The 25319-nt window shown below is 38.8% G+C and overlaps 1 protein-coding gene across 1 annotated transcript in view; it reads left to right on the forward strand.

Annotated features, from left to right (window-relative positions):
• RIMS1 (regulating synaptic membrane exocytosis 1) overlaps positions 1 to 25319 on the forward strand; it is a 580103-nt gene that overhangs the window by 494895 nt on the left and 59889 nt on the right. Inside the window, exon 29 of the mRNA XM_061131514.1 lies at positions 12748 to 12983. Coding sequence (XP_060987497.1) covers positions 12748 to 12983 — 236 coding nt within the window. The remainder of the gene's footprint in view (positions 1 to 12747; positions 12984 to 25319) is intronic.

Here is a 25319-nt window from a genome sequence, read left to right on the forward strand (position 1 = left end):
GTGTGTGTGTGTGTGTGTGTGTACACACATGTATGTATATGGGGGAATGGTTTCCATGTGGCACTTGTGGTAAAGAACCCACCTGCCAAAGCAGGAGACATCAGAGACATGGGTTTGATCCCTGGGTCTAGAAGATCTCCTAGAGGAGGGCATGGCAACCCACTCCAGTATTCTTGCCTGGAGAATGCCATGGACAGAGGAGCCTGGAGGGCTACAGTCCATAGGGTCACAAAGAGCATATATATATGTGAGTGTGTGTTTGTGTGTGTGTATATATACTCTTTTTTAGATTCATTTCCATTATAGGTTATTATGAGATACTGAATATAGATCCCTTTGCTATATAGTTGATCCTTGTTGTTTATCTATTATATATATAGACAATATATAATATATAGATACATATAGATAATATATTTCTATATAATAATAGATAATATATATATACTTTTATATATATATAGTGTGTGTGTGTTTGTTAATCCAGACTCACACTTTACCCCTTCCTTACCCACTTTCCACTTTGGTAACATAAGTTTTTCTATGTCTGTGAGTCTGCTTTATTTTGTACATAAGGTCATTTGTACCACTTTTTGGATTCTAGATGTAAATGATATCACATAATATTTGTCTTTCTCTGACTTACTTCACTTCAAATGATCATTTCTACTTGCAGCCATATTGCTAAAATTGGCAATATTTCATTTTTTATGATTGAGTGATATTCCATTGTATATATGTACCACATTTTCTTTATCCATTCATCTGTGGATGGGCACCAAGGTTGCTTCCATGTCTTGGCTATTGGAATTAGTGCTGCAAGGAACACTGAAGTGCCCGTATTGTTTTGAATCATGGTTTCCTCTGGCATGGGATTGGTAGATCATATGAAGTTCTCTTTTTCATTGTTTGAGCAACAACCATACTGTTCTCCATAGTGGCTGCATTCCCACCAACAATGTGGGAAGGTTCCCTTTTATTTTCTAATGTTTCAGTATTTAATGAATATTGCACACACACCAGCTCTTGTTGAACAGTGTGTGTGTGTGTGTACACAGACACATATATATTTGATTGAATTTATGATAGACTGGAAATGCATGTGTATATAGTTAGTTCATCATTTGTAATCACTAAGGTCCTTAAATGTTTCTTAGAATAAATAATAAACAAATGATTGATTGATTTAGTATTTGAACAGAGGAAGTATATTCTTTCTACCTCATTAACCACCTAGTTCCCAAATCAGAAAGTTGGAAGCTGCCCTAGTTTTAACTCCTCCCAGTCCTCTTTCTAACACTTTGTTTCTCAATCTTTGTAGCATTATCAGCCCCCACTGGGTGTTCTTTCCTTAAAGACCTCCCCACATGACATTTTAACCTCACAGGTACTCTGTTTGACTTGATACACTGTGACCTCTTGGAGGACCCAACCAGGGTGTTATCTGAGATCTTTTCATTCCTCCCACCTCCAGGAACCAGTGACTACCTTTGGGAGACTTATTCGCTCTAGTAGAGAACTTGTGTTCAAGTCAGTCATCGATTAATACAATCGATTTTACTTCCTAAATAGAACTCATGATCACAGACTGCAGATTGAAGAGAATAGATACTTTTATTCGTCTCTAATTGCCAACTGAAAGCTACCCAAATTTTGTAAGAAAAAGATAAACTTTTATCTACTATGAAACTAGGAGACAACAGCATCCTTAAATTATAGACTATAGAAAACACCTTTTACATTCAGCGAAATCTGTACTAACAGGAGGAGAAATACCAAGAGTAGATGCTGACTTATTCAGCTACTGAATAATGTAGAGTTCTCTGAATGGGGCAGCCTTAAAAGCCCAATGAAAATGTGCATCTCAGATCTGTGGGAACTAGAGAACTTCTAGACCTGGGACATCCTGAAGCAGTGTTTCAAACCTCAGAGGAGCAGCTGACATCTGCTCAGAGGAGAAGCCTTGCTGGTCTGCCAAGCTATGTGTCACCTGTAGCCTGTCAGGGAACTGTAAATAGAGGCAATTTGTAAAACACTACTCACTGTAGTTTGCAAAGAAATGAATCGCTGCAGCCCTATAACACATACCTCTTCATTACTTACCATGTGGAGATTTTGACACCGCCACTGGCCCAGATGACTCTAAACTTGTTCGAAAGTAAGGAGTGAGATGACATAGCCTTTCCAGTTGCAGGTGTGACAGAGTAGCTGGTATCAGATGGATCATCCTACCTACAAAGCTATGAAAACTAAACCAAAACAGATGAACAGATTTAAAAAAGCTATTTGACAACACTTGTAAGCAATATAGCAGGCAACGAAATTGGAGGGGCTGCAACCCTTGAAAGAAGAGAAGGACACAGAGCGGTCCCGCGTGGACCCCTTTCCTCTGGAGGGACTTTGCAGTCTGGTGACACAGACATTGGATCAAAGCAAAGAGCAGCATCTTCCCGGGGTGAGGAGACAGATGTCACAGCTTGGGAACTGACAGAGGAGTTGGAAGCTGAGTGAACGGGCCCACAGTTGGTGACAAATCTCCCTAATCTGTTGACTGCTGAGCTCTGCATGCACAGAAATTAGCCGAGAAATTAACCAAACAACAGCAGCTGGAGGATGAACTTCCGAGCAAACTTTTCAGCAGCTGCCAGGGGCTGGGAGACCCAGGCCCACTTCAAGTGCGTGGAAACACGTTGGTGTCCTGGACAAATTCCAGGAGGGCCAAACTCTGGGACTAGCATCACACTCTCAAGTAATAGCAGACCTTTAAGCCCAGCTCTGAACAGGAGCAGAATTTATTCTCTCTGCCAATCAAAAACAATTTCACTCCTATTGGAGGAAAATAATATCATCCAAAGCCTCTGTAGGTTTTCACCCACAATGTCTGGCATCTAATTTAAATTAATGAAGAAAAGGACCAACCAACTAACAATAAAAGCTAACAGTAGCGTTATCAAAAGAGGACTTAAAAATATCCATGATCAATATGTTATAGAGACAAAGGGGGAGGAATGCTTTCAGCAAAGACTTGGAATCCATTTTTACAAATTACATGATAATTTTAAAACTAAAAAATACCCTCCTGCAAAAAAAACCCTAACAGTACATTTAATAGATGGGTTTGATGGCATATTAGAGACAGCAGTACTGAGAGTTAGTGACCAGGTCTGTGGAATGTACATATATTGACACGAGAGAAAAGAGAAGTTGAAGAAGAACAGGTCAGATGTGGAACAAGATGGAAAGGTGGCCTGAGAGTGTAACCAAGTCCCAGGAGGAGAGGAAGTGGCAGAAACAAGACTTGAATCCTGAAGGGCTGGCCGAGAACTTTGCAACATTACGTTATAAATCCAACAGCCTTTCATATTCTCAAGGTGGAGAGAAAAACAAACCTAGCAATATCATGATCTGTGTACTGAGAACTAAAGAAAACAACTTTTCTTAAAATAATCCTAGGGAGGTGAAAAAGAGATTGTTTTCAGGAAAGAAACAGTGAGACGTTGGCTGGAATTTCAGCAGATGTTATCAAAGCCCCAAACCCATGGAATGACTGAAAGGAAGGATGCTAAAGGAAAAAAGAAAAACATCAGACCTACTGTTTATGCTTGGTACCTGTTACCCAGTGAAAATATCCTTCAGGTAGTGCAACAATGAATGGATGAAATATCTTAAGAATTCATCACCAGCCAACCTACTCTTCATGTGGAAGGAAAAAGTCCCCCGTAGGGAGTAAACTGGAGGAAGAAATAGAGAACTCATAGGAGGGGTAGTAAGAATAACAGTAACAGTAACAACTTATGGGGGAAAGTTAGCAATAACAGTAACAGCATCAACACCACTAACAAATCGGTTGTGTTTTTATGTGCCAGCAACAAACATTAGGACATGAAATTTATAAAATACATCAATACAGTGTAATTAAAAACATGAAATACCTAAGAATAATTCTAAATAGGTAAGCTAATTAGAAATAAACTAAATGAGTAGGAATAGATCAATAATATGTAAGTCCTCAATACAAAGAGTATTTATAGGCTCATAGATAAATTCAGTTGTGTGTGAGTGAAATTCAATAAGAATTACACAGACACAACTACTTCAGAAGGTCTGGCTATTTGAGGGATCAGATGTAAATAACGATCTAACTTGAGCACATCCCTTGGTTCTAAAGTGATGCTGCTACCAAAACAGGTCCAGTAGACATGCTTAGATGGAATTTGACACCATCCTGTTATCAAGTCCCAGAATTTTAACTCCTAGAAATTATGAGCGAGATGCCTGGAGGTCTCTTGATCAGCAAATTCCTTTTGTGTTTACCACTTATGATTAACAACTTGTATATTGATCCAAACTTAAGTGTAGGACTCAAATAATTTGAGGTGACTTCTGCATATTTGAAAACATACAGTGAATGTGTATGTATTATAGCCATCTTTTCATATGCCTTAAATCACTTATCCTTTTTTGGCCTTACAGTGGAGTCATGGTAGTCGTCTACCTTCTTTTGGTGTGTTCAAGATACAGAAATTGATTGTAATCATTTTTAAGCTAAATTTATTATTAAGAGTGGAAATCATCTTTACATGGTATCTCATAAACTTTTCCTAAAAGTTGCCTGACTTTCTGAAAATGAGAAACTGTATCAGGCCCATATTTTTTTTTTTTCATTCTGTTCCAAAATTACATGCCACTCACCTTATGTTAGAATAAGGAACCAGAATCTGACAATTAAAGGTGCAGATTTGGTTGCTTATGTGATTGGTCTCTGGTATGTCTATAGGTAATCAAAGTCTTTTTGTCTACTTTAGGGAAAGTGAGCTCACAGGATTTCGGTTTCATTTTATCAACCTTTAAAAAAATTCTTGACTGAAATGAGTTTCTAAATTGCCTATTACCATAATTTCATTGGTTCTATTAATACAATGCACACTGGTATGTACTATATCATATGTGAAGTACATACATATTTTACAGTTGATGGCATTTTTCTTTCTTAAAATACATAAAATTTTATGTATCTTAATATTGAACATAATTGATTTGATTTGTTTAGTCACTAAGTTGTGTCCAACTCTTTTGTGACCCCATGGACTGCCAGGCTTCACGGTCCATGGGATTTCTCAGGCAAGAACACTGGAGTGGGTTACCACTTCCTTCTCCAGGAATCTTCCTGACCAGGGATCAAACCTGCATCTCTTGTATTACAGCTAGTTTCTTTACTGCTAAGCCACCAGGGAAGTCCTATTGATTTGATTCAGTGCATATAGATTATTCATTTTAACAGAAAACCCAATTCTAATCTTGCATTAATGTAATATTTGTCAGTAAGTGGTTCATAGATTGTTCTTATTATATGATGAAGATTTCCATTAAATAGAGCCAGTTAGTTAAAGTTTTGTTTTTTTTTTTTTTCACTTTAGACTTACTGTTTACAACTATAATAAAGCAGAGTAAATAATTTGCTTTCCTCAAACCTTCTATAATTTAATATATTCATCCAAATTCTGGGGTTTTTTTTACTATCCTTATTTATATTCCAGGTATTTTACTGTAAGGAATGATTTCCTTCCTTTATTTAATAAATCAAAACACATCTATTATCTTGAATATGTTGTATATTTTGTCACTTTTTTCTGGTTTAAAATGAACCATCCATACTAATTGCAACTTTTAAAAAGTTAATGGAGTATAGTTACTTTATAATGTTGTAGTCATGTCTGCTGTGTAGCAGACTGAGTCAGTTCTATGTATACATACATCCCCTCTGCTTTAGCTTTCCTTCCCATTGATCAACATTTAACCTAAGCTTCTATTTCATAGAGAAAACCTGGAGGAAGATAATTGAGCATAACAGGTCGTTTGTCATATACAAGCAATTTTGCAGTCTAGCAAGTAGCAGCACCTATAATAAACATCCTACAAACAACCCAATCAAAAATGGGCAGAAGACCTAAATAGACATTCCTCCCAAGAAGACATACAGATGCCAAAAGACACGTGAAAAGATGCTCAACATCACTAATTATCAGAGAAATGCAAATTAAAACGACAGTGAGGTATCCCCTCACACCAGTCAGAATGGCCGTCAGCCAAAAATCTATAAATAATAAATGTTGAAAAGGATGTGGAAAAAAGGGGAACTCTCCCACACTGTTGGTGGGAATGTTAATTGGTACAACCATATGGAGAAGAGTGTGGAAGTTCCTTAAAACCTACAAATAGAACTACCATATGACCCAGCAGTCCCACTCAACATATATCTGGAGAAGACAAAAACTCTAATTCAGAAAGATTCATGCACCTCTACAGTGTTCATAGCAGCACTATTTACAATAGCCAAGACAGGACACAAGCTACATGTCTATTGACAGAGGGATGGATAAAGAAAATATGGGTGTGTGTGTGTGTGTGTGTGTGTGTGTGTGTGTGTACACACAATATTACTCAGCCATAAAAAAGAATGAAAGCAATGCCATTTGCAATAAAATGGATGGATCTACAGACTATCATACTAAGTGAAGTCAGAGAAAGACAAATATCACTTATCAGTTTATATATGAAATTTAAAAGCACAGATGAACTTATTTATAAAACAGAAGCAAGCTAACAGACATAGAAACAAACTTGTGGTTACTGAAGGGTAAAGGGGGAGGAATAAATTCGGAGTTTGGGATTATGGTACATATAATACATTCAGCAGTTTTTAGTATATTCACAATTAGCTATGCAACCATCACCACTATGTAACTTGAGAACATTTTTATCATCTCCCAAAGACACCCATAACCCTTGGCATATACCCCTCCCCCTGTTCTTCTAGCCCCTGGTGATCACTTATCCACATTTGTCTCTTGATTTGGCATTTAATTTAGATGGAATTATACAATATGTGAGCTTCCCAGGTGGCGCTAGTGGTAAGGAACCTGCCTGCCGATGTAGGGGATGTTAGAGATGCTGGTTCGAATCCTGGGTTGGGAAGATCCCCTGGAGGAGGACATAGCAACCCACTGCAGTATTCTTGCCTGGAGAATCCCATGGACAGAGGAGCCTGGTGGGCTACAGTCCACGGGGTCACACAGAGTCAGACATGACTGGAGCGACTTAGCACGCATGCACCCAGATAGTATGTAACCTTTGGTAGCTGGCTTCTTTCACGTAGTATAATGTTTTCAACTTTGTAACATGTACCATTTGTTTTTATGAGTGATAGTATTTCATGGCATGGATAAAACACACATTCATCATTTGAGAGGCATTTGGGTTGTTTTCTTTTTAAAGTGTTAGGAATAACGCTAATCTGAATGTTCCTGTGTAAGCGTTTGGATATGTTTTCAGTTCTCTCATGGATATATCTAAGAATGAAATTAATGAGTAGTATGACAACTCAAAGTTTAATTTAACTCTTAAGTTTTATTTAACTAAACTGCCAAACTGTTTCCAAAGTGACTGCATCATTTTACACTGCCACCAGCTATGTATGAGGCGCCCAGTTTCTTCAGATTCTCGTCAGCACCTGTTAGCATCGCCTTTTTGCTGTAGCTAGCCTGTGCTTGCAAAGTGGCCTCTCATCGTTGTTTTCATAAAGCTTCTTTTAAGCCAAATGTATCAAATTTGTTTGATATCTCAAACAATTCACTTTGGTTGTGGATTCAGATTCTTATATTAAAATTCTTTTGAGTCATCCATTTCTTAAAAATGGCTTTTTGTTGAAAGAGAAGCATATTCACAGTATTAGAAGTTCAGTTTCTTTTTTCCCCTGGGAATTCTTTGGTTAACTGCATTAGAACTATGTCCACATGGATCAATCAGAGCAGGAGCTCTTTTCAGTTGATATCTGTCTGCCCAGACCAGTATTCCTAAGGTACACAGAAAGTGAGAGATGTTTTTCGCCAATTGAAAAGACTGTTTTTTAAACATGCAGAGAAAACTAGTAGTTCCAGTTTTACCACTTGACATAGATGGAAATGGACACGGAAACCTAACCCCAGAATATGAAGGGCTGTTCTTTATTGTGGACAAGACATTTTCTTGAATGATGTGAACTTTTGTAGCATACTAACAGACAGAAAAACCAGATTTTCTGTCATCTGCCACCCAGCTCTCAATACATCTCTGAGATCTTCCATTGACCCAATTCCATCCGTAGACAGACCCTCTAAAATATTTTTGCTGCCACTGGCCACAGACAAAAGAAGAGCCAGATTCACCAGGAAGCAGAACCAGCAGGAAACAAAACAAGGCCAGAGTTAAGAGAAAACAGATTGAAAGTAATGTTCTGTTGTCTCTTGATATTAAATCCAGGAGCCAGAAAAAGGCATTATTGGGCTCAGAGCATTCATGGGGCGCCCTGCCCAGAGGTCCAGCAGATATCCACCTGGGCATTTTTACAGGATCTCCGACACTCTTGAAACATAATCCCCAAATTTAAAGCAGTTGTCAGAAAAATATATAGGAAATGTCAGAATTTTAACTCACTAGTGAGCAAACCAACAGTGTCAAACTGGTTCCTCAGATGATGTGCATATAGACACAGATATACAGTCATTGCGGAAAAAAGAGAGTATGCGGAACATTATCCAGTTTGATTCCAACTGGATAATGTTCTCTAGCTCAATAAAACCCCATCCTTTGGAGTTATCCTCACTACAAAATAGTGATCATTTGCTCCTTATAAGTTCTTTTCAAGTTAACATCTTTTTTTGTTGTAGTTCAGTCGCCTAGTCGTGTCCGACTCTTTGTGACCCCACTTTGTAACATTTTTACAGAGTTGTAAAATTTTTGGACTGTAATTATTAAGAGTAAATAATAAGTCAATAAATATTCCATCCCCCCGGAGAGTCAGATACCTTTAGGTCCTTGGGGTGCTTATTAGATAATCCTTACATATGGCATTAACAGGTGAAGCAGTTTTTTGGTTTTTTTTCCTAATCTCATTTCCAAGTTTAGATTTTTTTTTTTTTTCTTTACTGGAAGGATGCAGGTATTACTCTGAGCAACTGGGTAATTGGCACGCCCTTAGTATATTGTGCAAGATTAGAGAAGACAGGTTTTTCATTGGGTTGAACACATTTTTGAGAGCCTTATCAGACAAACCCAAGCAGTTCACAAGTAAGGTACATAAATTTAGAGTCAAGGGCTGCGATGAGGTGGAGAAAACCCGTGAAAATTGGCAGAACATAGAAGGAAGTAAAACTTGGAACCAGCTGAGACACCTAGAGAGTTGGTTGGCTGAAATTACGGAGGTGTGGGGAGCGGGGGGTCGAGAACTCCAGGTTTAGTGATGAAAGAGAATGAAAGTCTTGCCAGGAGGCACACGGTGGGAAAAACCTATGAGAATAGAGTGTCTCAGGATCAACAGAATCAAATGCTTTGTTGAATACACGATGTATGAAGATGTCAAAAGGATGAGGACTGAAGAATAGTAGGATTTTGCCACGCGGGGTCATTGTTTGGCTTTGATGAGAAGAAAAGGCCGTATGGATGAAGTGCTGGTGTCAGAGCCTGGTTTTGCTTGGTTTAGGAGAGAATAGGGAGAGAGGATGTACAGCCTAGAGGTTTCAGCACAAAGTCAGTAACTAAAGGGGAGTCTTCCAAAGGGGGAAGGAGGATGTTTTGTTTGTTTGATCTTTAAAGATGGGTTGTGTCAGCCTGTTTGTATAGTGAGAACTCACTGATTCAGCTTCAATTTAGGGGCTTCCCAGCTGGGTAAAGAATCTATCTACCAAAAAACGGGAGATAACCTACATTTTCTAATAAAATAATTATGGTTAAAAAAAAAAAAAAAAGAATTCATCTACCAATACAGCAGACATAGGAGATGTGGGCTGGGTTTGATCCCTGGGTTGAGAAGATCCCCTGCAGGAGGAAATGGCAACCGTCTCCGGTATTCTTGCCTGGAAAATTCTATTGACAGAGGAGCTTGGTGGGCTACAGTTCATGGAATTGCAAGGAGTTGGACACAGCTGAGCAAAGGCCGGAACTTCACTTTACTCAGCAATGGGAGGAATGCTGCCAGTGTTTGGTGTGTGCTGATTTTAAGTATCCAAGTCTTAATGTGACCGGTACAAAATATAAAATGCAGGGGTGGGAGGCAGCAGTCAGTGCTCGACAGAGACCCCCAAAAAGCTTTAAAAGGCAGAAGGCCTTCCAGTGCATCTTGAAGGACTCAGGCACCTCTAAAGGACAGGAATCAGTTTTTGGATGATGGAAGCAGAATAAAGGAGAAACAGGCAAACAGAGGTAAATCTGTGCTAAGACTCTGATCTTCCCATTGGTTTCATTGATCTGGCTGGTTAGACCCAACTCCAAACCTCTCCCTTCAGTTAGCTAACAGAATCGAAAATGCCCTAACATGTTCCATTTGAACATAGGATGCTCTAAATTCTTTAGGAAGCTATTCAGATCACATAATAATAATTTTGAGCTTCTAAACAAAATATTTTATTTTTTGAGGAAAAAGGAAATGTGTCTGTCTTATTCATAGATTTACTTTTAACATAACTTCTTAAATCACCCCCCACCAAAAAATGGTAATTGTTTACTGTACAGATTTATCTGATTTTTTTCAGAATTTTTATTTGTTGACATTGTAGAACATTTCATTGCTGTAATTAATTATCCATGAAAAATTTGTGGATCTTCCTCGTTCATTGGATACAGTTTCATAATAGAACTGTTATAGAAAACACCTTCCTGTTCTTTCAAACTTCTCTATAACCTAAATAACACCATCTAAAATTTAGCAATAGTATTTTTGTGCAGTGATTTTTAAAATACAGATTGAGAGTTGTGATATAATTGTTTTCATGAGAATCACGTGGAGAAAAAAGGTGTGTGTTAGTTTATATGTACTTTACAATAAAGGTAAAAATAAAATCCCTAGAAAAGAGGGTTTTAGTAACCACTGTGGGGAGTGTGCTGAGGAGACTGATGAGAGATGAAAAACTATGGATTTCCAGTCACAGGTGTTTGACTGAAGATGGATCTTACAATGGTGAAACTGACCAAATCCTGTCATTTCTGTATATCCTTCAGCAGACTCGTGTGAATAAAATAGTAGAGAAATCAGACACTAAGAGAGCAGTTTCACAGAGTTAGGAAATGCATTCAAATAAATTGGCGAGGACATGAAGTAAATCGGCCATAATATTTACCTGAAAAGAAAGTCAACTAGAGTTGGGTATAGAAACCTCACAGAAATCAGTGTTAAACTGATCATGTGTAAAACTGTCTTCTTAATGTTTGGAAAAAGAGACTGCATAAAATGCTTAGCAGAATTGCCAGGTTCGCAAATCGCTTTAAAGAACATGTGGCTTCATGAAAAGGTGATTAGAGTAAAGGGAGACAGTATGAATACCTGAACACTGCCAGGTGCATGTCGACATGGACCGATTCAAGACATAGCCAGGGTTTAACATTCCAGGTTATTCTGGTCAGATCAGGTCTGTTTCCCTTCACCGTCTCTGAAGGGATCCTGAGGTCCAGGCAGTCCTCTGTTTTCCTTGCCGTCTGAGCCCACATACCAGTTTTCCTTTCCGCTGAAATGCTCATTGTGTGTGTAACCACAGACATGTTATGTGATCACCAAGGCTTTCTGTTTTATCGTTTCTCATCATATTAGAGTCTGTTCTGACTTGTATAAGATGTGTCATCACTTAAGCTATATTCGATGATATATTTAGTATTTCCAGACAAGAAATAGAAAATCCAGATGGTGGTAAAGGTCATGGGAGTCAGTTTTTGCAGATATTTTGAGGGCACATAAAATAAGAGGGCTGTTTCAAAGATATAAAACAGGCCTTTTGGGGGCCAAAAAAGGGACAGTCTATGTCAATAACATAAATGCATACACAGCACAATTAAGATAGAAAGAATCCTACCCCCTGGTGACCTCTGCCCTGCTTCCGACTCCAGCTTACAGACACACCTTTGCTTGGACAGGTAGAGAGGTATGTCCATTAACTTTCTATGGTGCTGAAATTCTGAGCAGAAATTTATTCATTTGGGAAAAAAGTCCAGTGATTTAGTCAGATACACGGAGGCAAGCTCAGGACACAGACGAATAAGTTTTGCAGAAAGGAATGAAAATGGGAACATCTGGACCCAGAACCTGTGCGTTTGAAGAGTCCAAAGGTGAAAATGAGAGGAAACTTGTGTGGAGGAGATGGACCAGGAGGGGCTAAGATGGACCAGAAGGGGAGAGGCTGGGAGTTTTGCCAGATTAACAGTCTTTCCTGGGTTCACTAAGCCTCAGAGAATAAAAGATGTGCCTATGAGTTGGAATCCCAAAGAGAAACCAGCACAAACGCAGTTTTCATTTTTTTTAAACCTTGTCATGTGGCAAATTCTGAGTATCCATTTTTAACAATACTTTTCCCTCAGAAATGTATATGAACTTTTCTCAGTGACTGAAATATTTTCGCTTTTCCCTGAAAGTAACAGAGGAACTGTTGACAAAACCGATCAGTTACATTTACTTCCCCATCGCTAGCATCTGTTGCATTTCCTTCTCCTCTCTTCCAGGAGTTGATAGATGACTCTGTGTTGAAATGCTTGTTCAAGCTACATCCAGTAAACATTTGACAGTGGTGATGTGATCTTAAGAGTATCCGTAGCTGTAGGACTACTATTCAGCTGGCTTTTCACTCTAGAATTTTGCCTGGATTATTTCAAAATGAATGAGATTTAGAGTTTCAGTTATGCTGACCTGTAATTTATGGATGCATATATGTTTTTACTTTGTAAATATAGTTCATTTACCCCTAAAATGCAAGGCAGACGGATGGGGACTTCCGGAAGAGCCATCACCAAGAGCACAAGCATGAGCGGAGAGATGTACACACTGGAGCATAATGATGGCAGCCAGTCGGACACAGCTGTGGGCACCGTCGGAGCAGGTGGGAAGAAGAGGAGGTCCAGCCTGAGTGCCAAAGTGGTTGCCATAGTGTCGCGAAGGAGCAGAAGCACGTCCCAGCTGAGCCAAACAGGTGAGTGATATGAACTCAGACATCTCAAGTTCTTACTGAAGAGACGGAGTCGATCGTCATGCTGTCTCGTGATGGGCTTACAGTGTATTCTTCTTTGCGAAGAATGTTTATTTCTGTTTCTGGAAACCTCCACGTGTGAGTTTATTCTTCTTTTCTGTACAGCTGTCTAACAGGGTATCATTTGTCAACCCTAAAGTGGTCAGATGTTCTCATTCAAGTGAAAAAAAAAATTAAGCCATGTTTACAAATATGCAAGGAAATGCAAAGAAGTATTAAAGAACCAAATTGATTGAAATGCAAGAAAAGCAACAGGATTCTCCTTTTCAAAATGTTCCTTAATGCAATTATTTCTAATTTAGACTAACTCCATATTGTTATAGAAAAGAAGGTCAGTTGTGCAACTTGAAAAAGTGTGTGAATGCAATAACTGAACTGTGATTGCTGTATTTTCAATGCAAGTAAAAATCTAGTGGTTATTTTTACTTTAGAAAAAAATGGGTCAGGGTATTCATGCAAAGAATAATGTTTTAATACAAATTTGAGTTTCAAACATTTTCTACTCCTTATAAATCTTAAAAGCTTTATGTCCACAAGGTATATAGAAGAAAGCAAACACAGAAGGGCGGATGGTTATTTATGTATTCTAAAATATAAAAAAAAAAACTTCCTGAAATTATATAACATTTGATCTTACATATTAGATAATTCATTACTAGGCTGAGTACTGCAGAAAACTGAAGGTAAGTGAAATATGCAACTGATATCAGTTGTCAGCACTTGTTTCTCCTGCCATAATCTTAGTTCCACTTTTTGTTCCTTAAGAGTGAAAGTCTTTTCACAAAATTTACTTATGCTAAAAGTAATTTGCTTATGCTAAAACATTTTCATGAAATGCTTTTTATAGTTAACTTGGCACCCTGGAAACTACGTGTTTTATATTATGCATTTTACTGGACAAAGTGACGAATAGATTAGAAATTGGAATTTTTGAGCCATTCAGAAATTGAACTAGTGCACATAGCTGTTTATCAGAGCAGAGGTTTGTCTTTCTGAAAATCATAGGATTAGAAAGGACCGACGTTAGCCGGGGTCTAGGAGCTGCCTCTCTGCCGTCCCAGGGGGTTGGGCTGTTCATTTTGAAGGAAAATCATGTGTCTTCCTTACTCCTACTCCTTACTCCTTAGGAGCAGGAGGTGTTTTTTCATTTCTTTTGCTTCTTTTATTTTTGACCCTGGTGCTTAGTGGTTTGTAGGATTGATGTAATAAATGATCCTTTCCAGTGTGGGGTGTGGATGGACTTTGACCATCAGACTTCACACCACTTTATCACTTGGATGAAATGGAAATTCTCTTTAATGTCCTTCTAGGGAAGCAGTGTTTGCTGCAAGTTCTGGGATGGCTTATCTTCTTCCACGGCTTCCACAGTCTGTCCCTTCTCATTCCCCCATAGTTAGTGTGAGTGGAATTACCTTTTCTTAGAGTAAAACACAGCTATAATTAAACATCAGAATTATACCTGAGGCACTGCTTTGTAGGTAATAGATTCAAATGAGTGCCACTGAAACCCTCAACCCCTTTAGTTTAAATTTTATCCCAATTATGGTCATTGCTGAATTTTGAATATCTACCTCCCCAAAGTTGCGTTCTTAGTAACTTCCACTGAATACCCTGGTTTCAGAGATCAGGTTTCAAGGCAAGGGGCAAAAAGGATGACAAAGCCAAGATAACAAAATAGTTCTATTCCAAAGTGACTGAGGAATGAACTTTGACTTGCCCTCTGGGGCTTAGTTTGCCTGTTTAGTGGGTGGGTTTGACTGAAAGTACACCCCTGAACTTCCCAGGTGTAGGAATTGATGTTTCTTCTTCTGCATCATGATTGTGTCTTACATTTGGTAACATGTTTTCTCATTCTTCTTCATCCTCCCAAGGTAACGGACCAGTGGTGACAACCCTAAGTTATCTCTCCTTGTTTCAGTGGGTGACCTGGTTCTTCTCCCTGTTGCTTCTTTTACAAGTGATTTTTTCCCCCTTTATCAGTGGTTATATTTTCTCTCTCCTGTGAAGAGTCACCAAAATTCAGAATTCTCATTCTAAGAAATTGTGTTTTTTGTTGCTTCAGCTGCTGTGTGAAAGTGAAAGTCGCTCAGTCATGTCCAGCTCTTTGCAACCCCATAGACTATACAATCCAGGGGATTCTCCAGGCCAGAATACTGGAGTGGGTAGCCTTTCCCTTCTCCAGGGGGTCTTCCCAGCCCAGGGATCAAACCCAGGTCTCTTGCATTGCAGGCAGATTCTTCCCCAGCTGAGCCACAAGGGAAACTCAAGAATACTGGAGTGGGTAGCCTATCCCTTCTCCAGCGGATCTTCCCAACCCAGGGATCAACCTGGGGTCTCCTGCATTGCAGGCAGATCCTTTACCAACTGAGGTATTAAGACTGTATATGATCATAAAATTTATTTTTCCATATTTGTCCTCCAAAGAATTATTCCTTAATTTTAATTTCTTATAAGAAACCCCTTGGATGGCCTACTTTAAATAAGTGGAACATCTCCACAAATCTGAATTTTACAAACCCTTAGAATAGTTTTCTACTTTTTAAAATGTTCCTTTAACTCGCTTTCCCCCAGGTCCGTCATTCTAGAGAAAACTATGTGATATTTGTCCAATTTTAAGAAACATTATCATATTTCATTTAGATGTCTTTAGTGTAAAGTGAACGCAATAATTATAGACTGGTGAGGGTTTTGGGGGGCTTCTAAATATATGCATAATTAAGATGAATTTTTAGTATTTCATTAAAATATAGTTGATTTACAATGTTGTGTTAATTTCTGCTATACAGCAAAGTGATTCATCTATATATATATATTATAACACGTGTGTGTGTGTTCAGTTAGTCAGTCATGTCAGTCTCTTTGCAACCTTATGGACTGTAGCCCACCAGGCTCCTCTGTCCATGGGATTGTCTAGGCAAGAATACTGGAGTGGGTTGCCATTTCCTCTCTAAGGCAGATTCTTTACCACTGAGCCACCTGGGAAGCCCAATATTATTATATATATATATATATGCATATATGCATATTATTTTTCATATTCTCTTCCATGATGATTTATCATAAGATCTTGAATTTAGTTCCCTGTGCAATGCAGTAGAATCTTATTGTTTATCCATCCTATATGTAATCACTTGCATCTACTAATCCCGAACTCGCAGTCCATCCCTCCCCAAGTCGCCTCCCTCATGGCAACCACAAGTCTCTCCTTTCTATCTGTGAGTCCATTTCTGTTTTGTGAATAAATTCATTTATGTTGTATTTTAGAGTCCACATATAAATGATATCATATGTTATTTTTCTTTCTCTGTCTTACTTCAGTTAGTGTGATAATCTTGAGGTCCAACCATGTTGCTGCAAATAGATTTATTTCATCCTTTTTTATGGCTGAGTAATATTCCATTGCATATATGTACCACATCTTTATCTGTTTAGCTAAAACAGATTGTCTAATGGTGTCAGTTAATCAAAGATTTGGAAGAAGAAGGCAGTGTTATGGAATAAAACAAGCTGGGTATTCTGTGGAATAGTATGTATTATGTTTAATGTAAATGTCTTCTTATGTTTGAAAAAAAAAAAAAAAAAGTTTAAGGGATTCTATGGCAGTGAGTCTCTGGTATCTTCCCCAAGCATCTCTGCCACAAAGATGATGGATACTCAGGGAAACATGAAGCAATCAGAAATAATGTTTAACCAGCTCTTTTTAGAATGGGAGATTTCAAGTATGTTGTTTTATTTGTTTTTGTTTTTATAGCCACAGGTTTGCTCAAGGAGTTTATTTGCTTCTTTGTTCAAAATCAAGTAAAATTTATTTGCAAAAAATGAAAAGCATAGTAAATTATATGTATATATACACATATATTTATATAGTAAATTATATATGTGATATGTAAGTATATTACATTTACTTTGCACTTATATGTTACTTACTGTGCACCTGAATATATTTACTGTGCTCTTCAATTATGTATAATTATTTATGTTGAATATTTCAAGTATAAACAATGTTAATATTTTAAAATCACCTTTAGCACAATATGCATAATGGAAGTAGGAATTTTTAAAAATATTTTTTAACTGGGAGAGTGATATAAACAGAAATGTTTCCAAAAATGCTACTGCTAATGAATGGCTTCAAACCATCAGGCACATAACTCAAAACTTGTTCGGTGTGCAACATCTGAATTAGATTGAAAAGGGTATAAGAAGTGGAAGGAAAAGGAAACTTTAAGGAAAAGCCCCTGATCCAGGAGTGTTTTGGAACTGAATGGAGCTCTGGTTTGCTCAATGTAGGGCCAGGCCTTAGGATATGAGGGGGGCTTTGGGCCTAATGTAGGTATAGCCTGGCCTTTGTAGGCTGAGGTTTGCCTCACTAAGAATGAAGGCTCTTTATGAAGAGCATCCTTATGTACACCCTGTATTTACCAACACGTGAAGATGATTGTGGTGATAGTTACCATAATAATGATAAGTATTCATATATCTAAATGATTGAAACCAGGATGTTTGCACTTCTAGAGCTTTTTCCATGTATCCCTAAGTTATTCAGGCACAGGTGTGTGTGTATAACTGCAATGCAGTTCAAGTATCATCATCAGCTGATGATACTTCATTAACTGGATTAATATCATCTTTTCCTACATACTGGCAGGATTTTGGTGGTTTTACATTGATTAAATTATGGAAAATGTCACAGGACTTTGTTATACTGTCAAATAATCGAGTTAATTATCATGTACTAAGGCCATACTAAAAAAGTCACTTCTGTGTTCCTTTAAGAACAGATATTTTGTACCGTTCCAACATTTTCCACCATCCACATTTCTGTTTCCCCTGTGCAAATCCTTTATTTCAAGACCTGCTCAAAATCCTCTTAATTCATCTCATGGTGTTATTTCAAGATTTTCTAGTCTCTTTTTCCTCTGAATTCCTGTAGATCCCAACTTCACTGTCAACTTGTTGCAAACACAAACACTCTGGGGCCATTGCCATGAGCAAAGCAATAAGGAAATAATGATTAAGAAAAACTCTCATCTGGACACAGATAAACAAGCAAACAAACAAACAAAAAGCTTCAGTGACTTGAAAATGATTCACACTCCCTCTGAGAGAAATCTGAGTCTATATATAATACCATTTCACACCAGTCAGGATGGCTGCTATCCAAAAGTCTACAAGCAATAAATGCTGGAGAGGGTGTGGAGAAAAGGGAACCCTCTTACACTGTTGGTGGGAATGCAAACTAGTACAGCCACTGTGGAGAACAGTGTAGAGATTCCTTAAAAAACTGGAAATAGAACTGCCATATGACCCAGCAATCCCACTCCTGGACATACACACCGAGGAAACCAGAACTGAAAGAGACACGTGCACCCCAATGTTCATCGCAGCTCTGTTTATAATAGCCAGGACATGGAAGCAACCTAGATGCCCATCAACAGATGAATGGATAAGGAAGCTGTGGTACATATATACAATGGAATATTACTCAGCCATTAAAAAGAATACATTTGAATCAGTTCTAATGAGATGGATGAAACTGGAGCCCATTATAGAGAGTGAAGTAAGCCAGAAAGAAAAACACCAATACAGTATACTAACGCATATATATAGAATTTAGAAATACGGTAATGATGACCCTATATGCAAGACAGAAAAAGAGACAAAGATGTATAGAACAGACTGTTGGACTCTGTGGAGAAGGCAAGGGTGGGATGTTCAGAGAGAACAGCATTGAAACATGTCTACTATCAAGGGTGAAACAGATCACCAGCCCAAGTTTGATGCATGAGACAAGTGCTCAGGGCTGGTGCACTGAGAAGACCCAGAGGGATGGGATGGAGAGGGAGGTGGGAGGGGTATTGGGATGGGGAACACATGTAAATCCACGGCTGATTCATATCAAAGTGTGGCAAAAACTACTACAATATTGTAAAGTAATTAGCCTCCAACTAATATAAATAAATGAAAAAAAAATTTTTAATGAAAAAAAAAAAAACCTTCCAGCCACACTGTGCTTCTTCCTCTTGTCCTCTGTTACACCAGGGTGAGTGGAACAGGGCCCAGGTCCCCACGGACTGCACCGAGTCCAGAAGCCCAGCAATGCCTGCTTCTTCTGCCTTCCTGACCCGACACATTTAGTGTCATCTGTTCTAGGCTCAGACATTTCCAAAAGACTGAAGTTTTAGGCCTGCCTTCCTTCTGCCATTTTTCTTCAGAAATCCTGAAGCAAGGAAGCATAAAATAATTTCTTGGCAATTATTAAGAGGCCAGTATTTTGCGGAAAGGGGAAGAGAAAATACTGGAAGGAAAACACAAGATGTGTGTCAATAAATTGCCTAGCCTATGAACACAATTTGGCTGAAGCAAAGATGTATGAAAGAGCCGTAATGGGACATATGTTTTGGAAAGAAGATTGGAGCCAGGTCTTGAAACCATTTAAAGGACTCTGCTCACTATTTTTATGAAGAGCTTTTAATTGAAAATAGAAGAAAGAAAACTGTGTACCCAGAAGCTTAAGTGGAAGCAAGATGTACAAAATAGTGAGGAAGCAGAAAGGTCAGGGCGAGGCTAGTGGATAAAATGGAAAAATGTGACGTAGGTAGAAAAAGAGCCATAAAGAGGGCCAGGGATGAGCTTGTTATGATAAAGTAGGGGCCCAAATGGAGAGAGGACGAAATGAGAGACTCACATGTAGGGGTAACTGGCGAGGGAATGGGGGTGGGCAGGATTCAGGAAAGAGTGAGTGAGCAACGAGAAGGAGAAATAGACCCGAGGGAAGGGAGGGTTTCCCAGAGTGGCTGCTTAATCCCCAGAAGGACGGGAAGTGAGAACAGACCATTGGAGTTTGCACCTGCAGGTCGCTCTTCCTGGCCCAGTGGGGAAGGACAGGGGTCCTCAGTGTGGGTGGCTCGCCAGGAGGGAGACCGTTCCTCTCTCCATTCTGTCTGCGTTTCAGCTGGAACCACCATCTCCTAGCTCTGAGATGGGACTGCTGAAGATCAGGCTGGAGGGTCGACAGTGAGTCAGAGCAGGGATTCCCCAAAACCCTAAAACCTATCAGATGAATGGTGCTGAAAAGATGAGAGAGAGGGAATTACTACAAACTTATCTTCAGAAGGCATCATGAAGGGAAGAGCTCAATGTGAACAGTCTGTCTTTCATTCATTATACCAGCATTTATTGACTATTTTTCATGTGCCAGACTGTCATCGAAAGGGTGTTAGGAGCAGGTAAAGTGTATGTGTGTGTGCACATGCATGTGCATGCACGTGTCTCAGAACAAAGGGGATCTGGGCATTTTTCCAGGATGACATGTGGAAGAGGTACCTCTGGGTGAAGATATGGAAAAATTTGAGATATAATACAAAAAATTTAAAGTATTGGAGCAAAATCCCAAAGAGCAAAGTAGTTAATTTGAGGACACAAGGTTATTCTTGGAGAGTGGGCAAGATGGTACTGTCCCTGTTTGATAGACGAAATGGTTGAAATCCAGAGGAGTATTGCAGTGGGATTCCTGAGTAGTGAAGGAGCCTGTGTCCAGGGCGATGCGGGTAGAGGGAGGGTTCAGGGTGAAGAGCGTAGTAGTGAGATGGTCATTTGCATGAATCAGAGTACGGCCAACCCATGCCCACATTCCTGAGTTTGGCTGACGGAAGTCTCTGAAAGTAGCTTTAGAAACATCTCCTAGGGTTCATGTCATCCCTGCAGGCTTCTGATTCATCGTGGCTGTTCTTATATCTCTCAAGTCATCCCCAAAGTTTCTGCATCTCTGCTGTTCTCCCAGAATTTCTGCAGTCATTGTTGAGTCTTTGAGTTCTTGTGGATTCTGACACGAGGATTGGTTGGATCCAGACCCATTTTGGAAGTTCACTGTCTTGGGATGCCATCTGCTCCTTAGGTGACTGTCTGCAGTATGAATATTAGTCTCACTGGAGAAAGGGGAAGTCCTGCCTTCTCTCTTATCTGTAGATATTCCCCTTCCCAAGGCAGAGAGCAGACCTTATTCTCACTCAGAATATGGGTCAGGGGACTTCCCTGGTGGTCCAGTGGTTAAGACTTTGCCTTCCAATGCAGGGAGTACAAGTTCAATCCCTGGTTGGGGAGCTGAGATCCCACCAAAAATCCAGAACATGAAAACAGAAGTAACAGTGTGCGTGCATACAGTCGATCAGTTGTGTCTAACTCTTTGCGACCCCGTGGCCATGGACTGTAGCCCATCAGGCTCCTCTGTCCATGGGATTTACCAGCAAGATTACTGTAGTGGGTTGCCATTTCCTCCTCCAGGGGACCCTCCCTACCCAGGGATCAAACCTTCTGCATTGGCAGGCAGATTCTTTACCACTGAGTTACCTGGGAAGCCTGTGAAGTAATAGGGTAACAAATTCAATAGAGACTTTGAAAATGGTACACATTAGGAAAAAAAAAGAAAACTTTAAAAAAAAAAGAATATGGATCAAAAAGACTTTTTTTTTTTTTTTCTTCCTTTGGCAATTTAGCTCAAGGAAATTATTTCATTACCATCATGGGGATGAAGAGAAACATTTCAGAAGGCCCACAGAGTATTAAAAACTGTATAGATAGAGTTCATTATTCTACAATTTCATATGGGTTAAAACTTAAGTATTCTAAGAAGTTTTAGCTAGACTTAAGGGTAATTCATTTTAGAATAGCTTAATAAGAGTTAATGAATATCCAAGGCATATCTCTAACTTCTCAAGACATAGATAGAAACTAACCATAGTACCCTTGATCCATTGTCAAGAAAATAACAATATACACAAAACTTGAACTGTAATCCACTTATCCCTAAAGGAATAGTTCCTGAAAAAGCTAAGTTACCCATGAGCTCAAGGCATTATTTTAAAATTTATGTTGTTCGTAGTCAATATGTGTTCCAAGAAAATGTCCAAGTTATTAAATGCTCTTCTGCTTATCTTTTTCCAGTTTTCTTCTTCAAAGCCACACAGTTAAGGCAAGTCATAAAATAAACCATGCACCAGCTTAGACCTCATACTTTATTTACTTGGAGAAAATGATTGTCTTACATTTGCCTTAGGACTTGTTTTTAATCTTTCCAAGCTATCCAATTTACCAGAATATTCTGCATGGTTTAAATCTAGTGATTCTTGGTACATGCTCTCTGCCTGTTTCTTTGCACAGACAATTGTAGCGCTGGAGGAGAGGGGGCCACAGTGATTTTATTGGACAGTCTAAGAAAAGTTTTCTTGACTCTGCTGATGTTAATACTGGAAGCAAAACACTTTTACAAAGAATGGGCACCCCCCTCCAAAGTTTCAGAAACTGAGAGCTACTGTAGATGAAAATCTTGCTGAAATTGAAGTTCCTTGTCTGTGCCTCATTTAATCATTTAATAGTGCTAGGGAAGCATTCTGAGGAACGTCATGTTTCATGTTCTTTGTTTCCTGAACGCACGGTCCTGGTGCCAGAAATGATTTTTGGTCTGCAAAACCATCAGATGAATGTAAGCATGAGTTCTTTTATTTACTGCTGCTGTCTGGCTTAGGAATTCACTACTGTTAATAGAGATTTAATGCCGCAAGAGTAACTCATCTGCATCAAGAGATGCCCTAATAAGGATTCGTAGTTTTAAATACACGCCAGCTGCTCTATTTTTGTTCTTTTCCTTGCTCTGAACTATAAAGTTTGGTGTGGCTAATAGGTAGATACACTTTTAGTTTGATTTGGCAGAAAATAGTGGAATTCATTTTTATAATTATTTGAATTTTAGGACTTGGAGGAAGAAAGAAATACATTTATTAAAGTGACTTAAAAGCATAATACTAAGTATACCTGTAATTATAAATTCCTTTAATTATAATTATAAATTCTTGTTAGCCAGTACTAAAGTAATTTTTACACATGAGATTAGTTTCAGAATGGATGTTCTAAAGTGTTTCAGGTAGCTTAAATGTAACAAGAAATATGTCTGGTTATTTTTCCAGATGACCAATTTCAGTGCATCCTCCTCTAATGCAGACTGACTTTCAATAAAGATTTTATGATTGATTTCTTTGCTAATGGTTTTTTTCAGTTTTAAACCCAAAAAGAGTAAAAAGAAGATTCATCAGACTCCTGTAGTATCACCACTTATTGCAAATTCACTGCAAAAATATTAGGAGTGTATGATTAGCTAATCTTTTATGCATTTTACTACTAATATTGATAATACCATCAGCAATTAAAGCTATTATTTATTAATCACCATCAGCCAGCTGGCATTTTAATTATTTTGTCTATAGTTCTCAAGACACAGCCACGAGGCACTATTATTATTGACACTTTATGGGTCTCATGACTTGTCCAAGGCCAAACAACCCTTAGAAGTTCAAGTAGAACTTATGTTCATAACCACTTCACCGTAATCTCATTCAACTTCATGGACACACAGAGAAATACCTCTCTTTTTAGCTTTTTAGAAACAATCATAGTTTCACAATATTTCATTTTGTTCTTAAATATGGCCTTTTTTTTTTAGCTTTTAAAATAATCTGTATTTAGGATGACCACTAAAGAAGGTTGGGTTGATTTGGGAAAAGGTGGATCAATATAAAAGGAATCACAGTGCTTTGTATCTAGGAGTTAGTGGCTCAGAGGATGGGATGTCAGACACGAGACACAAGACATGTGTGATGTTGCCTTTTAAAGAGAGTGATTGTTGGGGAAAAACATTATTTGTCACTTTGGTCCAGCTTGCAGTGGGGGCAGTGATTGGAAGGGGTTTTTGAGGATATTGGGGATCGTCAGCATATAAATGGCAACTGGGGTCAGTGAATGTGCTTAGGAAGAAAATGCAGATCTATTTTCTAGATCCTCTTCCAAAAGGGAAGTAAATGTATAAAATAGAAGAAAACAGAAAGGGGAAGGCCTTTCTGAGCCTCAGTTTCCCCAACTCTGAAATGGAATGGTAAACCACACCGACCTGAGAATACTGTTGAGACTATTAAACGAGTATCTATGTTAAGAGTTTAGCAAAGGACTTGGCATATGAAAAGGAATCAATAATAGTAATGGTTAGCGACTTTAATAACTCTGAGAAAACAAAGATAAGAACAGCAGGCAAAGAACAGTGTCGGTGGTATTGCTCATGGGGCTGGAGGAGACTGGACTCTTTCTGCATCAGTGCTTCCAAAGTTCCTCCTGTCCGACGCCCTCTAAGAGCCAGTGGGGTCGCAGCACTGACCTCAGGTACCTGCCTAGAGGTGGTTGCACATGCCACTCTGTGCACACAGCGGGCATCTGTGGGCTCCCTGACCTGCAAGGCCGCCTCCCAGGACCTTTACCCAGCCTCTTCTATACAAGGCCCGGGGTCAGCCTGCTCTGGCCCACAGCCTGTGTTTTTTAATGGCCCATGATCTAAGCATAATTATTCTGTTTTTTTCAAATGGTTGGAAAAAAATCATAATATTTTGTAACTCATGAAAAGATGTGAAATTCAGGGTTGGCATCCATAAATACAGTTTTGTGCAGGTGTTCAAAACTGGTTTTGAACACCAGGTTTATACAGGTGTTCCCTGATGGCTTTCATGCTAAGAAAGCGGAGACCATGTGGCCTGTACAGCCTGAAATATTAACTCTCTGGTCCTTTAAAAAGCAAGTTTCAGGATCATTTTTATAGGCTCCATATATATATATATATATATTAATATATGATACATGTTTTTCTTGAGTGGGATAGGAGGTGGGAGGGAGGCTCAAAAGGGAGGGGATATATGCATACTTAGGACTGATTCACATTGTACAGCAAAAACCAACACGACTTTGTAATGCAGTTATCCTCCAATTAAAATTTATTATTATTATTATTTTATTAAAGAAAGTTTTATGGCTGTTGCTCCAGCGTGAGAACTCAGGGGTTCTATTGGAACAGGACCTTTTCTATAGTTCCCTAAAGAGGGTCTCTGGTTTTCAAAGGCGGTTGTTAGTTTACACTATTACACCATGAACTTTGTTCTTTCCTCCCTTACTCATGTGGAGGTTCATTTATACGGTGGGCCCATCGATATCATCTGTCATTAGGTCAATGAGTCTCCAAAATGAAAGTATATCTCCGCCAGGGTAAGAATCTTTAGATCTTCAACTTTGCTCTAAAAATTGATCCCTGATTTAGCTGCTGACATAAAGTAGTAAAAGAACTTTCCCTCGAAAGCACTTCATTTTCACAGTTGGGCACTCAGGGACTTTGTTATTTCACTGGTGATTACATGCCCAGCATTTAGCACATGGCCTAGCCTGGGCACACGCAGACTGTTCGGAATGAAT

Source organism: Dama dama, chromosome 28 (assembly GCF_033118175.1).
Source record: "Dama dama isolate Ldn47 chromosome 28, ASM3311817v1, whole genome shotgun sequence".
In the NCBI taxonomy this organism is placed as follows: Eukaryota; Metazoa; Chordata; class Mammalia; order Artiodactyla; family Cervidae; genus Dama; species Dama dama.